We start from the raw sequence: 23411 nt of genomic DNA, 5'->3' as shown, positions 1-23411 counted from the left end.
TTGGAAATGTCTTAAAATAAATGTTGGTAATTAAAATTCATAAGGAAGGTTTCCTTTGAATATTTTGCTTAATGGGACGTTGTATTAGGGATCACATTGGAGCTCCTCTATGGGTCAAATGTCATTCCTTAGAATGGTGTGCTAAATGGGAGATTGTATTGGGGTCAAACTGGAGATTCTCCATAATTTACTATCGGATCTTATGGCCTTTCTCCGTATCTGTAAGTCCACACATGCATGAGACCTTTCGATATAATACTGAGCATTGGTTGGCTCTCCCAGAATCCCATCATTTATAAATGGTTGCCACACAGGGCCCAATACACTTGTTATGGTAACACCAGGGATATGTGTGCAACTTCATTCTATATACATGCAAGTGTTGCTTAGTGTGTGTCTCCCTCTCCTTTTGAACACTGCCCAACAAGTTACAGACATAGAATCCATTATTAGAATGTACCCAATCTGCTTGCACTTTCTTGAAAAGAACTTCTGACACCCATGTGATATGTAAAATGTCACTGCATACGTGTTATAGTTTTATTTCTGCCAAAGCTGGTACCTTGAGATGCTGTCTAGTGCAGTCTATTCTACTTGCCTAGTTGGTCCATTAGAAATATAGAGAAAGCAATAAGGTCCGACACAAAGGGAGTGTACTAAAGATTAAAATATATTTTCTTTTTAAAAAGCACAATTTGCAGAAATATAAGGCATATATATTTATATTTGTGCTGAGGTTGTTGTCTTCTTTATTCTTATACAGATGCAACGAGATATGTCCTACTCAGTCCGGGAAGGCACGGCGATCCATAGGCCTGGGTCTGCAACGTATCCCTCTCATGCTGGCCCAGTGTCACCCCCTCCTACACCTGTTCCCCACTCCATGCCATCATCTCCGTCAAGAATTCCTTATGGAGGTGGGCGGCCTGCAGTTGTGCAGAGCAACACTACCATGCAGAGGGAAAGGATACCAAGCTTGCCGGCATCGAGATCCATATCTCCTAGTCCCAGTGCTATACTGGAAAGGAGAGATGTGAAACCAGATGAGGACATGGGCAATAAAAATGTTCAGCTGCTAAGGAATGACAGCATGTACCAAGACCCTTATTTATATCACGAAGGACGGATGAGTATGGCATCATCACATGGTGGGCACCCTCTTGATGTCCCCGATAATATTATTGCCTACCACAGGGGGTCCATGAGATCTGCAAGCACTTATTCTAATTCTTCTATGCAAATGGAGTTAATGGAGCAATCCATGTACAGACAAAAAAGCCGTAAGCATGTGGAAAGTCATTTGCCAACACTTGGTTCTAAAACTCCTCCAGCCTCTCCTCATAGAGTGGCTGATATAAGGATGATGGAGATGCATGCCCATAATGCTCATCTTCCTCCCCATGGTATGCAGGCCGACAGATCTTCTCCCCTCCGCCAGTCATTTAAAAAGGAGCAAATGTCAGGCATGTTCGTAGAAGCTAAAGTTCGAAACACAGGTGGAATAATAGGTATGGCGGACATTGTCCCATCTCCTACTGATAAACAAGTGTTTGGAGGGTATGGAACAGCTGTGCCACCAAAAGATCCTTACACAAGGTAAGAAAACATAGACTTGTTTATTCTCCAGATTTCAAATGTGGACTTGGGTTGTACGTTGTAATTCAAAAACGTATTGTTGGTGATGGTCCCAGTCTGTAGTCTCCAGTGAGGAGCAAAGAAATGGATTCAATAAGTTCAGGGTAGACAAGTGTATTTGGTGACCATAGGGATGGAGGAAGGTGGCCCATATACAAAGTTTTATGGTACAGGAAACAATAGCTTGTCTGCTTTTAATGCGAGGGAAACACTGGCCATATTTGTGCGTTTTCTTTTCACAGGTGGTTCCTGACCAGTGCTGAGTCTTTCTTTTATAAATAATACTCATAATTAGCTGTTTCTTAAGACATTTTTAGCTCTGTAGCAGCTTTTACGTCCATCTTCGAGTAATATAGGAGGGAGTTACTTACTGGGTATAAAAGGTTTCTTGGATAAGTACCTTAGTCATGCACACCAAAAATGTTGGTGAAATCCAACCTCTGCTCATTTGCCCCCCACCTATCTGTAACTCACCCTAACAATACTACACTCTGAATATACAGTACAAGCCTTTTATATGCATCATAGTCAACCCCAAATTTCTACTTGTTGGTAGGACAGTGTCTTGTGGATACCTAGGTATTTGGCTCCATTATCAAAGCTTTACACAGAATTGTTTTCTTTAAGCAGTCAGTAGGAACAGTTTTTTTAGGAGATTATATATCTGTCCAGTGAGCATGGTATGCCAGCCATGAAACCCCACTGTCATCTAATTAAATGAAATTCTTGATTCTGAAAACAGAAGCTATTACTTGGGGTTCACCAAGCAACAGCTACAGAAAAAAATGACTATTACGTGTTTATAGGCACATGACTAGCACATTGTGTTCAATAAAGCTTGTATCACATTAAGGCAGGATAGGGATCATTTAATATGTCTATAAGGTACAAGAGTGTAATGTGCTCAGTACATTACCTTGGCTTAGGCATTTATAATATACTGCCTTACTATTTGTGGCAACGGCACACACTTCAGTCTGCATTCCAGGTGACTAGCGTCCACACCCTGAGTGCAATTGGAAGTCCAGGTGATTGCCATTGAACTGAATAGGGAGTTGACAAGCCTTTGTTGCCCTTCCTCCAATCTGGATATCACACAGGTCTAGAAAGCAGCTCAAATCGCATTGTGTGTCATTGCCCTCAAGTATAAGACAAACCGTATTGAATAGGATGCAAGAAGATGAAACCTACAGTAGCATAATCCAATAAGACATATAAACACACTTAATGAGGGAAGGAGAAGAAATCAGTCTATCAACCAAAAAATAGGAATTAAGTCAGCCATGTACAACTAATGTGACCTTTGGAATAAAAAGCAGCAACAGCAGCACAAAAGGAAAAAAAACATTCTATTTTAATGTATTGACAGACCTGAAGACATAAGTCATTAAAAAGAAGCCATAGATAAACGAGTGCATACATCGACCCATGTACGTACCCAGCAACTGATTCTGAAATTCTTGACCTAATTGGCAAACCATTGGTCCGTATGGGAATAAAAGATTGCTGTTTCCCATCAACATCTGCTTGCGCTCATGTAGATATAGAAAAATCCAATTGGCCAAGGATCTCATTAGCCCGTGGTGCTCAAATGTACTGTAGTACTTATGATAAGGGACCCTGGGCTCTTGTGAAGCCCATTCCTACTTATGAAGGCATTTATTTGACATGGATTCCTTCGGAATTGGGGCTTTTTGTTTTTGCTGCATGTTGCTCTATACTAGGAACTACTGCTAATTGGTTAAACTAAACTACTAGTTCCCCATCTATTTTGTCTGACTACAGTCCAAGGGTCCCCAGCCTATATTTACCCATGAGCCACATGCAAATGTAAAAAGAGTCGGGGGGTATCAAATAAGGGCTGTGATTGGCTATTTGGTAACCCCCCTATGTGGTCTGGCAGCCTACAGTGGGCTCTGTTTGGAAGTACATCTTGTTAAATCTTGCCAGTAAACCAGGAATTAAAAAAAATACGCACCTGCTTTGAGGCCACTAGAAGCAACATCCAAGGGGTTGGTGAGCAACATGTTACTGACGAGCTACTGATTGGGCGTCACTTCTACATATCATGGCATCAAAGAACCCGTCCTGAGAGTGATCAATAAGTAGAGAGAGAAAGCCCATTTTTCTCATTATGGTCAACTTTTGACTTTCCATATGCCTTTGAACTATTATACCAGCATCCCTTGACAACCTCAGCTTGGTTAAGCAATACTGGGCATATACTTTGAAGGGATACTGTAATGGGAAAACATGTTTTTTTTCAAAACGCATCAGTTAATAGTGCTACTCCAGCAGAATTCTGCACTGAAATCCATTTTTCAAAAGAGCAAACAGATTTCGTTATATTCAATTTTGAAATCTGATATGGGGCTAGACATATTGTCAGTTTCCCAGGTGCCCCCAGTCATGTGACTTGTGCTCTGATAAACTTCAATCACTCTTTACTGCTGTACTGCAAGTTGGAGTGATAACACCCCCTCCCTTTCCCCCACAGCAGCCTAACAAAAGAACAATGGGAAGGTACAGTAACAAGATAGCAGCTCCCTAACACAAGATAACAGCTGCCTGGAAGATCTAAGCACTTAATAGTAAAAGCCCATGTCCCACTGAGACACATTCAGTTACATTAAGTAGGAAAAATAACAGTCTGCCATAAAGTAATTCCATCCTAAAGTGTAGGCACAAGTCACATGACTGGGGCAGCTGGGAAACTGACAAAATGTCTAGCCCCATGTCAGAATTCATAATTGAATATTAAAAAATCTGTTCTTTTGAGAAATGGATTCAGAGCAGAATTCTGCTGGAGCAGCACTATTAACTGATGTATTTTGGAAAAAACATGTTTTTCCATGACAGTATCCCTTTAAGGTCCACTTGATTTACTAAGTATGAAAGCAACCAGGTCTTAACCCCGATTTTAGCCACTGTTGACAAATTAGATATTTGCTTTTAAACACGTGACCAGTCAATGGCATTTGTTTATTGGTTGCTATGTGTCATTCCATCTAAAGCTTTTTAACATTTCCTCCTTTGAGTTTTGCATCCCTGGTTCAGATGATGGAGCTGGAAGTTCTCTTCTGAAGTGTCTCCAACACTGACTCTATTCCACTATTCCATGTTTTTTCAAATGAATTCACCATGCAGTTTATAAACAGATGACTTTTGGTTCTTCGTCATATGTAGATTTTTCAGGCTCCTTTAATCTCTCTAGCCGCAAAGCAATAGAATGTGGGAATAAAGAAAGCACATGGATAGTTTCCTTGCCCTTGCAGTAAATAAGAGCTGTTTTCTCCGCGCCTGATATATCGTGCGGTTTGCTGAGTAAGCCAAGATTGTCCCTGAAAAGTCATAATTTACTTAAAAATTTGAAATTGTTTCCAGATTACCAAACTAGAAATAGATTGAAGGGTTTACAGTGTTTTTTTAAAGAAATATTTGCTTTACATCTGTATCTTATTAAAGGTAAAGACATTTTGATGAAAAAAATAAGAAATTATCTCTTCATCACTGGGTATTTAATCAAAACTAGATTAAAGTCAATGTTTGGCTGTAAGCAGAAGTACTGAGGGGAACACCAGATGGGGTCAGGCTGTGTGTAACTATATCTAGACATTTACTTCTGCCAAGGAACCTCTGTCTGCTGTCATTAGATGTCGGAGGGGTTGACTTACCCTTGCCTGGTGTGTTTGTGTAAAGGCATATTCCTATGCAAATGTGCAGATATCTGCCTTCATCTATTATGCCATTGACCCATCCACATGAACTGCCAAATATCATTGGTTTGCTCTTTGGGATGATGGTCATAATAAAGTTGAATACATAAGGTCAAGTGATATACATCAACATTGCCCCATTCACATGCCAAAACAAGGACATGGAAGATCAGATGTTTTACTGTCCCATGTTTTCCCTTCTCTAACTCCTTCCATGGTGGAGTCTACTGTCTAACAATTAAGGGTAACTAAAACTACAGAGATTGGATTTAAGATGTAGCATTGCTTGGGGCTGTAGCAGCAAAAATACCCTAAAATGTGGCCTCATTTAGCTGTAAGACCATGCTCTGGGCCACCGGCACAAGGAAGGGATGAGATATATATTTGTATCATGGAGCTGTTGTACCTCCAGGTGTATACTGTATATTAGGTAACCATGATAATGTTTTTATGGGAAAGTATCAAAGGTTGGAAGTGAGTATTCTTTCTTCCAGTTGGTAATGTTTCTCTATGGTTTTATTTATATGGGAAATCACAAATGGGGCTAATAAATATGCAATACATATGCAATAAATAAGGCTAGTCTGTGCACCAGTTTCATGGATACCTAACATACAGAATGCACCTAGAGGTACAACAGCTCCATGATGCAGATATACGTCTCATCCCTTCCTAGAGCAGTGAGCCCCATGTTGTTCACCAACAACCCCTTGAATGTTACTCCCAGTGGCCTCAAAGCAGGTACTTATTATTAAATTCCAGGCTTGGTGGCAAGTTTTAGTTGCATATAAACCAGGTGTACTGCCAAACAGAGCCTCCTTTAGGCTGACAGTTCACATAGGGACTATCAAATAACCAATCACAGCCCTTATTTTGCACCACCGAGGAACATTTTTCATGTGTTGCTCCCCAATTCTTTTTACATCTGAATGTGGCTCACAGATTTGATTTAACTGTATATATATCACATTGTGTGTCTTAACTGTCACTCAAGTGCCTAAAAACTAACTTTGTTAGGATTACATTCATATAAGCTATTACTCGTCTCTAACTGCCACTGCTAGAAGTATATTAAGGTATTTGTGACTTCAACAGAGAACAGTGTCCCAGTGTCCAATGTCTTTCCTTCTGAACCAAAAACATAGCTGCAGAATTGCCACATTATTTCTTATGGAGCAATTTACACAGCAGTAGTGATCTGCTATATATACTTGGCTTACACATATGGCCTGGTGTCCTGGAGTAAATCATCGGGGGCAATTGTTAAGACATGAATGTTTGGACATCAAGTTCTGTCCCGTGAGAGTTTGCTGTTGCAGAGACTGATGACACCAAGGAAGCGGAAGTCATTAGAATTTAACTAACACAATCTCTTGAAAGGAGGCCGAGACTCCCATGCTAATTAAATTAGACATCTTAGGCTAAGGGCACACTAGGCGATAGCGCCGCGATTTGACTCGCGGCGACTTTTCGCCGCGACTTTTAATCCGCAATCGCTGTGGAAACTTTGGCGCTGGCGTCTATGGGGAATCGCGAGCGTAAAAACACACGCGGCGATCTTTTTTCTATTGTCGCTCGAAATCGCCTCGCTAGGCGATTTCGAGCGACAATAGAAAAAAGATCGCCGCGTGTGTTTTTACGCTGGCGATTTGTCTCGATTCCCCATAGACGCCAGCGCCAAAGTTTCCACAGCGATTGCGGATTAAAAGTTGCGGCGAAAAGTCGCCGCGAGTCAAATCGCGGCGCTATCGCCTAGTGTGCCCTTAGCCTAATGTGTTATTGCCTGTAGCCTGTTATATGCTAATGTAGTTTTGATCTTGGCTAAACAAAAAGTGTGGGGGCTGCTTGTTTTCGACTGCTTGCATGTTAATTCATCATGGCCTGGGGGAAATGCTTAAACAGAGGCTTCTAGTAATAGGTATTCCCTTGTTTTACAGAGAGAGGATGCATGCCATGGAGAAACAGATTGCCAGTTTAACTGGCCTTGTTCAGACTGCAATTTTGAAAGGGCCCAGCCCAAACAACTCTGCACCTAGGTAATTATATGAAATGGACTCCTGTGATACATTTCCTGAGCCCTTTGATTTATACTTCCTCCTGCTCCCATATGGGCTAAATGAGGGTCGGGCAAAGTCCAATGATCCCGTTGAAACAGATTTATCATTATCAGCATCTGGCGCCAGCTCAGCTGGTAGAGAGGATTCAGCAACAGTTTGGTTACACCAAGTGATCACTAAACCAGATTTTGTTTCAGGACATTCTGATGTTCCAGGGAGGGTTCTCGGTAAATGAGATAAAATAATGGATTGATATGAACTATAACTGCCAACATTCTACTGACAGGGGGGGGGGGTGGCAGTTGTAGATCAAAAATAAATGGAGAGATTGTAGTTGTCCAACTTTAAACAGAACATTATTGGGCTCAGCAATATTATTTTCCAAAGAGCCTTCTGTTTCATATATAGACCCTGTAGAAATTGTTATTCCTTTTAGCGAATGCTGCTGGTGCAAATAATAACTGAATGAGGTTTATGGGAACCAGCCGATTATTCATTGGCCAAGTCCCGCTCGTTGTGCATGTGCCAAGTAGGCAATTGCATGGGGAACCCTACTGAACATAATGAGATTATTGCCTTTGCAATTCAACTGTTTTGTCCAGAGAGCCCTGACCTACCGTGTACTTGTGCATAACCTTAACTAACCACATTTTAACCCTTGCATGGACTGCGCCTGCTTGATCAGAGTAGAAGAGATATGGCATGAGCTCTCTGCTTTATAAGGCATCCTGCTTAATGCTGATGGTTACTGGAGCTGCCAATGGCACAGGAGAAGAGCCAATCTCTCCATGTTGGTAAAACATTTTAAAGGCACCAACAGTGTTATGTCACCCTATGCATTTGAGAGGAATGCCATCATGATTAAGGCTCAACTTATCAAATACAATGAGAAATTCAGCAGCCTGTTGCATAAGTGACTAAATATAACCACACAGTAAACCCAGCTCAACACAGCTGATTGCCCCCTTTGTATCATGTAGTATTGATGTAGCACCACAAGAGTATACTGTGCTTTTCAAGCCAGACACACAACCAGGGGGTAGAGTAAAAGGAAACAATAACAGGAAGTTTTAGTATATAGCTGGGATGTGGGCCCAAGAGCTAAAAGTCTACGATAAGAGGAGACAGATTGGAATATAAAGGGGAGGGCAGTGCATAATAAATGCATAAAAGGGAGTGTTCTATCAGAAGTTGACTAATGAAAAGTTTCCTCTAGTCTAGAAAGTGATTGCTAAGGAGATTTAAGGTTAAAGCTGGCCATAGATGCAAAGATCCGATCGTACGAATCATCGTACGGTCGGACTTTCCCATCTCCCGACCCGCCACTAACCATTCAGATCAAAGTCTTACCAGTCAGATTAGTTAAAGAACAGATCAGCAATGTTCTGCCCCTGACAGCAATCGTACGATATCTATGTCCAACCAAAGCTGGTGACAGTCTCCCACTGAAAATCATATGATCGGCAATACATGCAGAGATATTATCGGCAGCCGACAGAAATTTTCTAACCTGTCCGATCGACCAAACGACCGATCTCCGCCGGATGAAAAATGTCGGGACTCTCCACACACGTTCCGAAAATCGTACGAATCCTCGATTCGTACGATCAGATCTTTGCGTCTATGGCCAGCTTAAGGTGGGAGCTTGCCTGATGGGCAGAAGAATGGGGCAATCGGGGAACTCAGCCCTTATGGTGAACGGTATGGTTAATATGTTGCCACAAACGGAGTGTAGAGCCCAAAAGATACTGAAAGGGGAAATGGGAGGAGCAGATCAATGCAGAGATTTGATAGAATGACTTGACAGAAGATAGAATAAAAAATGCTCTACCCTATCCCAAAACTTGTTTCAATGTGCCTTAAGCGGTGTGATTAATATAGGCCATTGGTACTCAGACTTTTTGATTCAGGCTTCTATGTAGTTGTTCAACCTTTAGTCAGGGCCCTCTTCCCTTAAAATAAGGTTTCAGGTATTGGAAATAATCATTCAGTCACAATTCCAAGAAGATGTAGGACAGTAAATAGGTACTGTATTCATTACAAATCTTGCCCCAAGTGACCATCACATTTATTGAGTAAGTAGCCTTCCAGGCTGAGCCTCCGCTGTTCCTGGTCCACGGCCCCCCAGTTCAGGAGCCACTGCCATAGACTATGATTGCATATGGTTGCCATTAGTTCTAGCAACTCAGATGCCAGGTGTATCATTATGTTAAAGCAGGAAAGAATGTTTTTTTGACTGCGTCTTGACTGCGTTTCCTCCAATGACAGGCCGGACTGGCCATCTGTGAGTTTTGCCAAATGCCAGAGGGGCTGTAAGATGCCATAGACACTCACTATTTAGTGGGCTGGAGGAGAGCTGTTTGGGCCTCTGTGTGGCCTGTTGGGGCCTCTGGGTACCTGAAATGCCAGGGCCTATTTTGATTCTCAGCCCAGACCTGACTGGATGGTTTCATGTATGGGCATTAGAAGAAAAGCTGAATGCTTTTTGTAAAGGTGACCATACATGGGTAGATTCAAGCTTCTGAATTGGGTCTTTTAGACTAATTCACCATCTTATTTGCCCGTGTACGGTTCACTCCAACGGGCTTCCACCATCGATATCCGGCCAAAAATTAGGCAGATATTGATCGGACAGGTACGATGTTCCCCTGTGATTGAGGGCTGCATCAACTAGCCAATGTCCTGCCAGCGCCTATTCCCGTTGTATCAGATTTACCCAGATATCGCCCTGCCTTTGGTGGGCATATCTTGAATAGATCCGCTTGCTTGATCTATCACATTAAGAGCCAAACCCCACTTAACTGGTTTGGCCTCTAACAAAAAAATATATAACCAGTCGAAAGGAATGTGAATCCAGAAGACGAACAGAATGGCAGAACTATAATTAAAGTTTAATGTCCCAATGTTCCACTAAATAATTCACTAGAACTAAAAATACTTATTATGAATATGAGTGAAAATCACATTAATTTATAGTTTATTAATGCTCAGTGTCAATATCAGTATCAGTGTTGGGGCCCTAATTCGATTCTGCTTCTATCCTTTCTGTCTGATTTTCCAGGACACATACCCCTACCCGCTGCACGACACTCGCTTTAATTATGCATTATAAGTTTTATTTCAGCTTCCAGAAAGTGCAATAATCACACTGTATCTGGTTTCGTTCCAGCGACAAAGTCTTAAAGTCAGCCAGTGGCAGCACTTCAAGCACAGATCGACCAGGTACCGTAACTCTTACAGTTGGATCAGTATTCCGGGTTCTGCTCGGGGAACATTTCAATCAGTGTTTAGGAAATGCCAGTGAACCTCTCACCCACAGAAGCAGCACAGACTGTAGCTGTAGCAATGGAAGGTCTCACTGATCCACGGAACTGATAACAGTCGCTCATTGTTTGTGCTTAGGCCCAGACAAAACAGCCACGGATATTTTGTGTCTCTTCCAAAATGACATTTCCTGTCGGCAGAATCAGATGGCAGGTTTTGTTTGTCCTGCGAAACACATCGCATTGACAGATTCCCCTTAACGCTTTCGGTGATAGATGATCTGGCAGTGCTTTCAACACCAATGGGTAGAAGAAGTCTTTGTGCCATTCCAAAGCTCAATCCATCAAAAAATATCCTGTAACTCAAATATTTAGTATAAAAATAGAAAATAAATGTATTCAAGGTTTCGTCTTCAAATACATACGTACAGACTCTATAGTACTTTGCCTTATGCGTTTCGTACCTAGGGATACTTATTCAAAGACCAATGAAGGACACAAGTCAGTTCTGTCCTTATGGCAGGGCCCTGTTGCATCTTGATGGGCAGTGAGTTTGTAGGTGCAGCACCAAGGAATCCAGGAGGTAGAAAAATTAAAAATATAAACCTTTATTCAAGCATTTTAAAATGGTAGTATGAAAAAGCATGCCCCACACTAAACAAAGGGCTGTTCACTCAACGCGTTTCATGGCTCTCGCCACTTCCTCAGGAGCTAGGGTCCAAATGACCCCAGCAACCATGCATTGATTTGAATAAGAGACTGGGATATGAATAGGCCTGAATAGAAAGACGAGTAATAAAAAGTAGCAACGCTCCTTTGAAAGCTGCAAAGGGTCAGAAGAAAAAGGCAAATAATTGAAAAACTATAAAAAAAAATAAATAATGAAAACAAACTGAAAAGTTGCTCAGAATTGGCCATTCTATAACATACTAAAGTTACCTTAAAGGAGAACCACCCCTTTAACTCTGCTAAAAAAAATATTTAAACATTAAATAAACACAATAGGATTGTTTTGACTCCAATAATGAAAGAATATGTTAGTAAGGATCAAGTACAATGTACTGTTTAATTATTACTATTATTATTATTATTATTATTAATATTATTATTATTATCATTATTATTATCATTATTATTATGAAAAAGGAAATTGATTAAAAAAAATAGAATTATTTGTTTACAATGGAATCTATGGGAGATGGCTTTCCTGTAATTTGGAGCTTTCAGGATAATGGGTTTCCAGATAACAGATCTCAAACCTGGGTATGTTCTACTATGATAGGGATGTCCAACCTGGAGCTCTTATTGCTATTATGGCATTTTGCATGGTTTTCCATAGGTTCCAATAAGCTGATGTATAAATCAATGTTATGAGCAAATGGCACTATTGATTGGCCAGTGCTTTTTTCATAAATGTCCCAATCCCCTAGAGACTGAAGGTTGACTAGTTATATAATTAATATATATATATATATATATATATATATATATATATATATATATATATATATATAAATAATACATAGAAGAACCAGCACTTCCAGTTATGTAATTAAATGTGTCTTTTTTATTTCACTTCATGCTGCATCCAAAACTTCGGTCCCTTTTGGGACCTTTATCAAGGATATATATATATATATATATATATATATATATATATATATAACCTTGATAAAGGTAACCTTTATATAATTCATATATATATATATAACCTTTATATAATTCATATACTGTATATATATATATATATATATAACCTTTATATAATTCATATATATACAGGTATGGGGCCTGTTATCCAGAATGCTCTGGACCTGGGGCTTTCCGGATAACGGGTCTTTCCGTAATTTGGATCTTCACACCTTAAGACTACTAGAAAATCACGTAAACATTAAATAAACCCAATAGGCTGGTTTTGCTTCCAATAAGGACTAATTATATCTTAGTTGGGATCAAGTACAAGGTACTGTTTTATTATTACAGAGAAAAAGGAAATCGTTTTAAAAAATTCGGATTATTTGATTATAATGGAGTCTATGGGATATGGCCTTTCCGTAATTTGATAATGGGTTTCCGGATAATGGATCCCATAACCTGTATAACCTTTATATAATTCATATGAAATATCTGTGGGTTTTCTCTAGTCTATGGCAGTTCACTTTTCTGCATCATCCTGACTAATAAGTTGAAAGAGAATTGTTGGTATTATAATTACCACTGTCCCCTTTCCAGTTCTCACTGTTACATGTTGGTCATTTGCTGCAGGAAATCAAGGTGCAACTGCTGCAAAGAATTCATTAGCCATTTCAGAATCAGTAACTCTGATCAACCAGCAGTCAGCTATCTGCTCGCAAGACATGCACGTCAGCCTGCAGGACATGAGGCGCAATGTGGCCGAACTCCGACTTCAGCTGCATAAGATGAGGCAACTGCAGGTAAGTAACCCCCGGATGTTTGGCAAACCCTTCTGAAGTTGTTTTTAACACCAATAAGTTGCGTCTGATTTTGAACATGTTTGCTCATGAATTGCTCAGAGCGCTGTTCTAAGCACTTTTACAATTTGCATTACAATTTTAAATGCATGTGTAACCTGAGCGCCCCCTGCTGTCCATCCCAGGCAAAGGCCAGGCAAAATGGGAAAAGCTAATTTTACTGAAGCAGGAAGCATCTGTTGACACTTTCCTGTTCAGCTTTGTTGCTCATTGTGGCAAGAGTGATAGAACTGAGCTTCAATAGAATCTTCCTGCTTCAGTACATTAAGGTTTTTAAAGGGCACAAAGTAATATTCCCAACCAAAGGTAAAGGCTGATAGAGCCAGTATTCTGGTTGGGGGTAACAGTCATTTTATTTTTAAAAAATTGCCCCCTGCCAGAGCTAGGCCACCCACCCCGGGATATATTTTGGCAACAGGTGCCACTTAAAGGGCAACTAAAGTCTAAAATAGAATAAGGCTAGAAATGCTGTATTTTGTATACTAAATATAAACATGAACTTACTGCACCACAAGCCTAATCAAACAAATAATTTATGCTTTCAAAGTTGGCTACAGGGGGTCACCATCTTGTAACTTTGTTAAACATCTTTGCAAGACTAAGACTGTGCACATGCTCAATGTGGTCTGGGCTGCTTAGGGATCGTCATAAACAGAATCCCAGTTTACAGTAAAGGGGATGTAAAGGCAAAAATAAGATCCAATACAAATCTCTACACAGTCACCGACTACAGGGAAACAAACAAAGCTGCTTGAGTTGTGCATGGCTGGGAAGTAAGGCGGGGGCTCCCCCTGCTGTTCATAAGTATGATTGTTTCCCTGCTCAGCAGTTAGGGACCATCTGACAATTCCTATCCACAGCAGTAAATGAAGGGAGAATTTCACTGCATACAGTCAGGTTTCTTATAAAAACGGTACACATTTTTTAATTAAAGTATATTGGAGATAGGTTTCTTTTTCATTAAAGAAAGTAAAAATGGGATTTTATTTTTTGCCTTTACATGCCCTTTAAAGGGCATGTAAAGTCTAAAATAGAATAAGGCTAGAAATGCTGTATTTTGTATACTAAATATAAACATGAACTTACTGCACCACAAGCCTAATCAAACAAATAATTTATGCTTTCAAAGTTGGCTACAGGGGGTCACCATTTTGTAACTTTGTTAAACATCTTTGCAAGACTAAGTCTGTGCACATGCTCAGTGTGGTCTGGGCTGCTTAGGGATCATCATAAACAAAGCTGCTTGAGTTCTGCATGGCTGGGAAGTAAGGCGGGGGCTCCCCCTGCTGTTCATAAGTATGATTGTTTCCCTGCTCAGCAGTTAGGGACCATCTGACAATTCCTATCCACAGCAGTAAATGAAGGGAGAATTTCACTGCATACAGTCAGGTTTCTTATAAAAATGGTACACATTTTTTAATTAAAGTATATTGGAGATAGGTTTCTTTTTCATTAAAGAAAGTAAAAATTGGATTTTATTTGTTTGCCTTTACATACCCTTTAAGGCTGCTCTGCCTTGCCCTTGCTTGGCCTGAAAAGCATGGGAAGCTCAGGTTACCCACTCATGATATTAGCATTGATATCATGCAAAGATCTTTAGGGATGCTGAGTTCCATAAAAATATTTGAGGGTCATAACCAGCCTGTGGGCTTCCAGTTGGAGCAAACTGTTCTAAGTCATTCTTTGTTTACTGATTAGAGCAGAAGGTTAGGAGCAGGGGTAGTTATGAACTAGACACAACCATAAGGAGAGACATATTTATGGGGCACCATAGAGTTGCGCAATGCAGCCCCAGTATTTCAGGTACATGGTAGTTTTCCTATAAAGTGCTTCATCCAAAATACCACTTGTCAATAACCCCTTCTGCGACTGACAGCCGGAAAATAGAAAATGACATGCGAAACAAAGAGGATATAAATCTTCCTGGTCTGATACAAATTTGTATGGATGGAGAGCAATGTAGGATGGAAGGAAATGCTGATAGCCGCTGGCAGCTTTGATGGAAAGAACAAGATAACAGGAACTGAAGAAGCAACTGAGAAAATACTCGCTGCATGATAAAAGTGCAGCAGGATCTACGGTGGGAAGGACGGGAACGTGGGGAAGATAAAGGGATCACATGTCACTCTGGGTTCATTCACTCAGGAAGTAATGCTCAGTTTGATACAGAAACTGGGGGGGTTGTCAAGGCTAAAGTGGCAACTCCACATGCTATTTTCAGGCCAAGCAAATGTAAATTAGCAAAAATATACAAATAGTTTAAACCAGTGTGGCTATTCATTGATTTTAGCAAATTATCATGAGTAGACTCCAAGTTTGTGCCCTTCATATTGTGCAGAACTGATGCCTAAACCTTTCTGTAGATCAGTGGGATGAAATAAACCAGCTAGAGATACACGTGGGTGTTTGGGGTCATCCCATTCATTCAGGGGACACATCTGCATCACAGTACAACTTGAATCTGATCATAGACAATATGTAGGTGGATCAAGAGCAAAGTCCTCACTCTAGAGCAGTGATCCCCAACCAGTGGCTCAGGAGTAACATGTTTCTCACCAATCTCTTGGATGTTGCTCCCAGTGGCCTCAAAGCAGGTGTTCATTTTTGAATTCCAGGCTTGGAGGCAAGTTTTGGTTGCATAAAAACCAGTTGTACTGCCAAACAGAGTCTCCTGTAGGCTGCCAGTCCACATAGGGGTTACTGAATAACCAATTACCGCCCTTATTTTGCACCCCAGGAACATTCCTTATGCTTGTGTCGCTCCCCAGCTCTTTTTATTGGGATTGTCTGCTCTAGAGATCTGAACAACAACATATAAGCAACATATAAGTATTATTTTGCTCATGTCTCCGTGGTTCTTTTGGTACAGTTATGAAAGTAAATATAAACCCTCAATACAAATCAATACAAAATTGTTCAACACGCTCTTCTAAACACTTTTGTAAATTGATGCTTTTTACATAGATATTGGCAGTTTTTAAACTAATAAAATGAAGTTATACAACAGTGCCACCTGCTGGTCATTTCGGCTACAGTTAGCTGAAAATTAATTTCCTGAGAAAAGAAGCATCTTGTGATGTTGCTGAGACATAGCATTAAAGCCAGAGAAGCAGGAATTTTCCCGAAATCAAAGAATGCATCTTGCAGCATAATGAGCTGCACTTCAGATACTTTATTCAGTCAGAGATTTCTTTTGAGCCACATCTACGAGTCAGCAAATTGGTGATTTGTTTTAGATTCTAGAGAGAGAAATGGGCACTGATTTCTTTTGTGTAACAGCTGCAGAACCAGGAGACGGTGAGGCTGATGATGAAGAAAGCGGAGATGGAAATTAGCAGCAAAGTGAATGAGATGGTCAAGAGCCTGGAGGACCCGGTGCAGAGACAGCGCATCATGGTGGAACAAGAGCGCCAGAAGTACCTCAATGATGAGGAACAAATTGTTGCAAAGTTGTGGTAAGAGCTCAAACCAAAATTGCTTGTTGAAGTTATTAATGTAGCAAAACATTTTTAAAAAGGCAAAAATATCCAGAAGCAATTAGACTAGTTACCATTTGTTCATACAAGCGAATTGTAGGGTTGAGGGTACATGTTACATATCTCATTAATCGTCTGCAACCCGGAATGAGATACGATTGTAAGGCAAATCAGTAATGTCAGTAATAGCATGTGGGTCATTGGGCTGTATAAGTGCAATTTTACAGTGCAGGTGTATAGACAAATGTAAATCTAAACAATCTATAAGACCAGTCGCCATCTATAAACCAGAATCATCCCATGGTTAATCCTTCTTCTAACAGAGTATACAAAAAGCCAATATTCCAATTGCCAACGCATTTAGGACTCAATTTTGAAAAACATTAATTGAAATAGTTCAGCTGACCATAGTGACCAATCAGTTGTTCATTTTGACCCATCTATTGCCATTTGGAAAATGAAACCAACTGTTGGTTGTATTCGTCAGCTGCACTGGTGCAGTGTAGAAACTACTTTTGCATTATAAATGGATGTTACTGGATCCCACCATGCAAATATCTTTAGGGCCCCCCCTAAACCTTGCTGATGTTTTGCACATACTGTACAAATTGACATTGTGAGCCGTCTATACTCCTCTATAATCCTCTAAATTCCTCTATACTCCTCTATACTTCTCTATACTCCTCTATACTCCTCTAAATTCCTCTATACTTCTCTGTACTCCTCTATACTCCTATATACTCCTCTATACTCCTCTATACTCCTATATACGCCTATATACTCCTCTATACTCCTCTATACTCCTCTATACTGCTCTATACTCCTATATACTCCTCTAAATTCCTCTATACTCCTCTAAATTCCTCTATACTCCTCTAAATTCCTCTATACTCCTCTATACTCCTCTATACTCCTCTATACTCCTCTATACTCCTCTAAATTCCTTTATACTCCTTTATACTCCTCTATACTCCTCTAAATTCCTCTATACTCCTCTATACTCCTCTATACTCCTATATACTCCTCTTAATTCCTCTATACTCTCTATACATATGGACTTATGTAGAGAAAACAGTTGGCTTGGATATTTGCATATCTTAGTTTTTCACCAATGAGTACAGCATTCAGTGGCTCTTGCCTTGTAGAGGGGGAACAGAATTCATGAATATGTTCTCACACTGCACTTACCTGGTTATGCTTCTTTATCTTTCTTGAAAATATGCTTATACGAGGCTTTCAGCACTCGCATGTATAGCTTCTATTACTTGGATAATATTGCTGCGTATCACCATATCAATCACTGCAGCTTTTTTTAAATGGGGATGTGGGACAAGCCCCAACGGTGCTACTGCATAGTGTTTTACAACGCTTTTAGTAACAGCCTTCAATGGAACGTGCTAATCATACATGGTCAGAAGGCCTTTAACTCCCTTCATGTTCACTTATACGTCTCTGCTCAGTCATATGCAATGTCAGCCTGGCCTAACAGAATTCCAGAAGATCTTCCAAGCCCAAGTGGAATCCAGAGTAGGAGAATTTCCATCATTCACACCCACCAGTGTCCTAAAGTATATAAAAACCTATACTATTTAGGAATATATATATATATTTATTTATTTAATTGCTGTGAGAGTGGACCTAGCGTGATCTCTGGTGGACCCTTGATCCAGCCCAACTTTGCTGAACCACCGTGTTCTATAGGGTTTTTTTTTTTAAATAAAGAGTTGCTTGTTAGGCAGTAGTCTACATATTTAATTATAATACCTTTTGATATCCATTCTTTTATAGGCACAGAAATATGAAGCCATTATTAATTATAAGTAGTAAAATACAGAGCAATTTGGGTTTTCATACCAAGTGTTTTAGGTTGAGAGTTGCTTAGAGAATACAGTATGTTACCCAATGAATGTTTGAAGCGACCTCTGCCAGGCCCCAAGTGTTTGCTGTATGCTAATAGTGCTGGTGATACACTTGTTGCTGGGTAATAATACCCTTGGTCTGTTCCCATGGCTTTACCACAAAGTATTTTTTTGTGGAAATGCAGTTTTTTCAGTTCAGTCTAATAAAATGTTTTCTTTGAAACCTCACCAGCTGTAAAGGCATCTCCAGCTAACGGAGTATTCCTGAGCAGAACAGCTGGTAGAGTTCCAGGGCACATCAATCATCAGTTTCCTATATGGGGGCATGTCTGTTATCAGGAATTAATGGAGGCCACACTGAACTGTAGCGTGGGCTGTGCCTCTTCTGTCTTCAGCGCCGTCATTGCTTTAATCCTTCCGGGTATCTCCTCCGCTCTCATTAAGTGCTTTGTTCAAAACATGGACAGTTACCCTTGTATGACTGGGAATTTATAGGTTAGTTTTAAGCTCTTGAATATACAGAATATAAGACTGATATTACCAATGCTTAATGTTCAAAAGAATAGAAAAAGTCCAACAATGAAGGAACGCTATCCTGGTCTTCTCATAAGCACCCTCGCCGATGCTTAATGTTCAACAGGACTGCAAGCTTTAGCCTAAAATAAAGGCAAGCAGGTCATAGGAAGAAACAGTCTCACTACAGGGTCATACACTGTTTGACATGGTCATGCTGTAGGTACAGAGTCACTCAGACCTTGCTGTGCAATTTCTTTATAGAAGAACCTTTTGTTTTTTCTCTTGGAAGTAATGAATGATCCTCATTAATGTGTGGCTCCTTAGATATCCAGCAGTCACCCAAGTCTTTGTGGCCTTGAAAAATGTGCTAATGTTTGCTATTTCAGATTTCTTTAATTTAAAGGAGAAGGAAAGGCTTGGTGCACTTGGGGGTGCTAAATGTTAGGCACCCTAAAGCGATTGTATTGACTTACCTGAAACCCCGGGCCGGTGCTCCTATCAGCAGAAAACTGGCCGGGGTTATATCAGTGAGCACCACAAAGCGTTCCTCTTCCGGCTTCTTCTTGCTTCAAATTTCTGGGGCAAACACATGCGCAGTTGAACGAAATAGCCGACTTTTTAGTTAAAGATCTGCGTTTTGTTCTAATGTGCATGCGCCGCCTCGCGAAGAGTAATGCTCCGTGGTGCTCACTCAGGGTGGTGCAGTTTTCTGCTGATAGGAGCACCGGCCCAGGGTTTCAGGTAAGTCAATACAATCAGTTTGGGTGCCTAACATTTGGCACCCCCAAGTGCAGGATGACTTTCCTTCTCCTGCAATTTACATCCATTTTGATCTAGTTGCCAAGCTATTAGCTGTTTTTGCAGTGCTAATATAGTGAATTTGAAACAATAGAGACACCTGCTGACTGTTTACTGTCCTCAGAGAAACATTAGCCGACTTTTCTCTACTCACTAACTTCATTTTCTTTTCAACTATAGCAAAATGAACAGCAGGCGGTGCTGTTCTAGGGGCAAGAACACTGAAAGAGGGCCTGGTGCTAATTCTCCATGGAGTTTAATGACAAACTGTGGAGCAACCAGCAATACACATGCAAATACAAGGGCCCGCTAGCAGAACCTGGTAAAACCATTGAGGCACATGGGCAATAACCCATAGTAGCCAATCATCTAATAGCTCTAAACACTGTACTAGTAGTCAGCAGGTGAAAGCAAACATCTGGTTGGTTGTTGTGGGTTACTGTACTGGTGCCAAATTGCCCAGTCTTCATAAATGAGCCACACTGACTGGCACGTTAATTATCCACAGAGACCAGTTTGTTCAGATATAAAGATAATATGTAGGTTTGTGATTAGTGTTTCTTTTTACACCAAAAGCAGGAGGGCCGCTACTGTTATAAGGGTCACTACAGAGTTGGAATATTAGAGCGGAGCAGCACATATATCCTCCTTATTTTTGAGCATTTACCCCCCTTCTCCCATGCCTGGGTTGTGTTGATAGTTCCACTCTCTATCCTTCTTTTCCTGCGCCGGTATCATATAAAATGCTAAAAGAGACGGGAGAGCCCATGAGAGAGGCAGTAATTATATTCATGGGCTCTGCCAAATATTACACACCAGGGAAAGCTGTTTCCCTTTATCTGAAATCCTGTTTCCAAACACTGCTTCATCTGAAGCCTCTGCTTCCATTAGCATGAGAGGATTTAGGAACTCATTTGCTTTAGGACACAGCCCATAATATTTACCTTGGTAAAAACCCTCAAATCAGAACAGCAAACCTCTGTAGCTGAGTAAACAGCCTGCGATGGTTTGGGCAGGGAAGGGGCTGCACGGAGGTGTTTCATTTTAGGGCTCATTGATGTTCTAGTAAGATTGACATGACTGGGGTTGGGAATTCACAAACAACCCCCCCCCCCCCAAAAAAAAAAATAGATGTTACTAGGCCCACAGCAGAATATTTTTAGTGCTTCATACCTTGGATAATCCATATTGTATGAAGAAATTAAGACTTTCATGAACACAAGCACAAATTGTTTATGACACAGTGAAGCCATGGCCATGGTAGTGTTTTTGGCCAGCGGTGTTCCCAAGGCAATGTAGTGTCTCTGCCAGAGTCTTTAGGAGGGACCAAATAGGGGCTAATGCACTTGGCCCTACATATAGTGGTGCACACCTGAGAATGCTTCACTTTGCATCTTATGGTCAGTAAGGTGCAATAGGCACTAGGTGCATGACTTATGTCTTGTGAATGAGTCCCTACATCCCCAACCTGTGGCTATTGGTAATTTAACAGGTGAAAGAACTTAGGTCGGTATGGTTTTTGCTCTGGTCTCACAACTTCTACAGATGCACCTTTTCCCACATTTTGCCCTAACAAGTCTGTTGAGGAAGAATAACTGTGCAAAGGCATTTATAGAAATAAAAAGAGCAAAAAATGGTGCAGAGCCTCCTTTAACTCTTAAGGCAGAGATGGCATCTGTCATGTTTCAGATTCTTTTCAATAAGCTGTTCAGTTTGTGGGGCTCCTCTTTCAGAAATCTGACGGCCTCCACCTCCACACGCAACACTGCCCTCATCTTATTCTGGAGGTACGGGAACTCTCCTGCATGGGCAATTACTGCATTATGACATTGTCTCCAAGTTTCAAACGTAAGCAGGACACATTGGTTATGGTGGAGCCACCAAGAACTGATGGGTCTCTAAGCAGGCGCTTGGGGACCTTGTACATAATCCAGTTTAGTACAGTCCCTATGGAAGGAATGAGCCCACATCAGTTTGGGACAGGTGCCCCATTGTATCTCATTGTGTTAATTTGTTTGGATAAGTTCTTGCAGCTCCAATTCTTCAGCAGGTGAGCACCAAATATTGTCCATCCCTGCCCAATACTGAAACATACTTGGCTTTACAACAGGTAACCAATAAGAACATTAAAATAGCCATGTGCAACAGAAGCAGCAACAAAAGAAATGGGTGATAGATCCCTCGTTATAGAAAGCATTGCTATAAATGCAGTGATACAGACTTACAGTATCTATCCGCGATCTACTGTTTCTTTTAATAATTGACATGACTGTTTGCCTTGAGAATAAATTTGGCTGAGTATATTAGAACAAGCTTCATAAAGCATTTATTCTCATTGACTCGTCTTCCTTAACGTTGTTGACAAGCAAAACAGGGGGTGTCCCTCTACACTGCTCAGCGGCACCCAGACAGGAGCATGTGTTACGCAAGGCTGCCACCCAGGGGATCTACATATTACTGCCTCAATGACAGCCCATGGGCGGCCAAGAAGCAATGATCAGGACATTTTGCAGAAGCCTCGTGTTGTTTCTATGTAAGATAACTGTACTGATATAATCTACTTGCCTGAGCTCTGAGCTCTTTGTCTGGAAGAATCATTATGTTTCTAACAAGGGATGCAAAGAATCCAGAATTCCATATGAAATTCAGCCAAACACAACCATGTTTGTACTGTGCTGCTGCTATATATGTTTTCTGTGGAATTCCCTCTATATAACTATGGTTATAGGGATTTAATCTCTGGAGTCTGGAGCCAAAATTGGGTCATTGGTGCTTTCTGGGGTTTGTGTTCATGAAACAGAAATAGGTGCGTCACATTCCTGGGATACAAAACACTAATTCCAGAAATAAATTTGGGTCAACTGAGGAGAAACGGTAATGAAACGGTTGACATGTGGACCTTCCTTTAAAGGAAAAGTAAAGCCTAAAACACATTAATGTAACATCTCTCAGAGCCCTTTTAAGCATTTTTGCAATTTACATTTTTCCAGATTCAAAATATTAGCATGTTAATTTAATGCATCGGATACCACAGTGCTACCTGCTAGTCATTTAGCTCATCTGGCTACAGGGGGCTAAACTTTAATCTCATGAGAAAAGAAGTGATTTGACAACTTCAGATGACAATAACAAGAGATATAGGAAAATATTGGTGGATCAGCTATTCATCAATAGTGTCATTAATATCTAGGGAACCAAATACATTTTCAAATCTCAACCCAACTGACCTTCAAGTTGGACTTTCAGGTATATCTAGAAATGTTAACTTCAAAGCTCACCCTTATTGACATTTGGATTGTGTCCCCGTTACGACTGCCCCAACCCCCAACACTTCAGTTTGGGAGGTGCCACATGTATAGTGTAAAAAAATCTGGGCACCAGGGTGCAAAATAGATAAACCTCACTAATTACTAATATATATATAGAGAGAGAGAGAGAATCCTCTATAGTCTGTGATTTCAAAGAGAGTGTGGGAGTTACTAAGCGAATGTTGCATGTGAATTAAGTGTTAAGCAGCGTTAAAAACCTTAAGCTGTTTAAAACAAAAAGGCGTTTTTTAAGGAATTGCACTTGGGAGACTGTAAGTACCCAGTGTAAAT

General features: G+C 40.6%; 1 protein-coding gene across 10 annotated transcripts in view; it reads left to right on the top strand.

The window, feature by feature from the left end:
- The window catches only part of kiaa1217.L (KIAA1217 L homeolog), a 253698-nt gene that overhangs the window by 215228 nt on the left and 15059 nt on the right, over positions 1 to 23411 (top strand). For 9 of the 10 annotated variants that reach the window (XM_018267251.2, XM_018267249.2, XM_018267258.2 and 6 more), the window contains 5 exons: positions 764 to 1596; positions 7289 to 7387; positions 10578 to 10630; positions 12937 to 13106; positions 16443 to 16618. In XM_018267251.2, the coding sequence (XP_018122740.1) occupies positions 764 to 1596; positions 7289 to 7387; positions 10578 to 10630; positions 12937 to 13106; positions 16443 to 16618 (1331 nt within the window). The remainder of the gene's footprint in view (positions 1 to 763; positions 1597 to 7288; positions 7388 to 10577; positions 10631 to 12936; positions 13107 to 16442; positions 16619 to 23411) is intronic. The other variant, XM_018267250.2, reaches the window with a different exon arrangement.

The sequence above is a fragment of the Xenopus laevis genome, chromosome 6L (assembly GCF_017654675.1).
Source record: "Xenopus laevis strain J_2021 chromosome 6L, Xenopus_laevis_v10.1, whole genome shotgun sequence".
Classification (NCBI taxonomy): domain Eukaryota; kingdom Metazoa; phylum Chordata; class Amphibia; order Anura; family Pipidae; genus Xenopus; species Xenopus laevis.
Note: the sequence above shows the minus strand (reverse complement) of the source record. Positions and strands in the feature narration are given on the sequence as shown.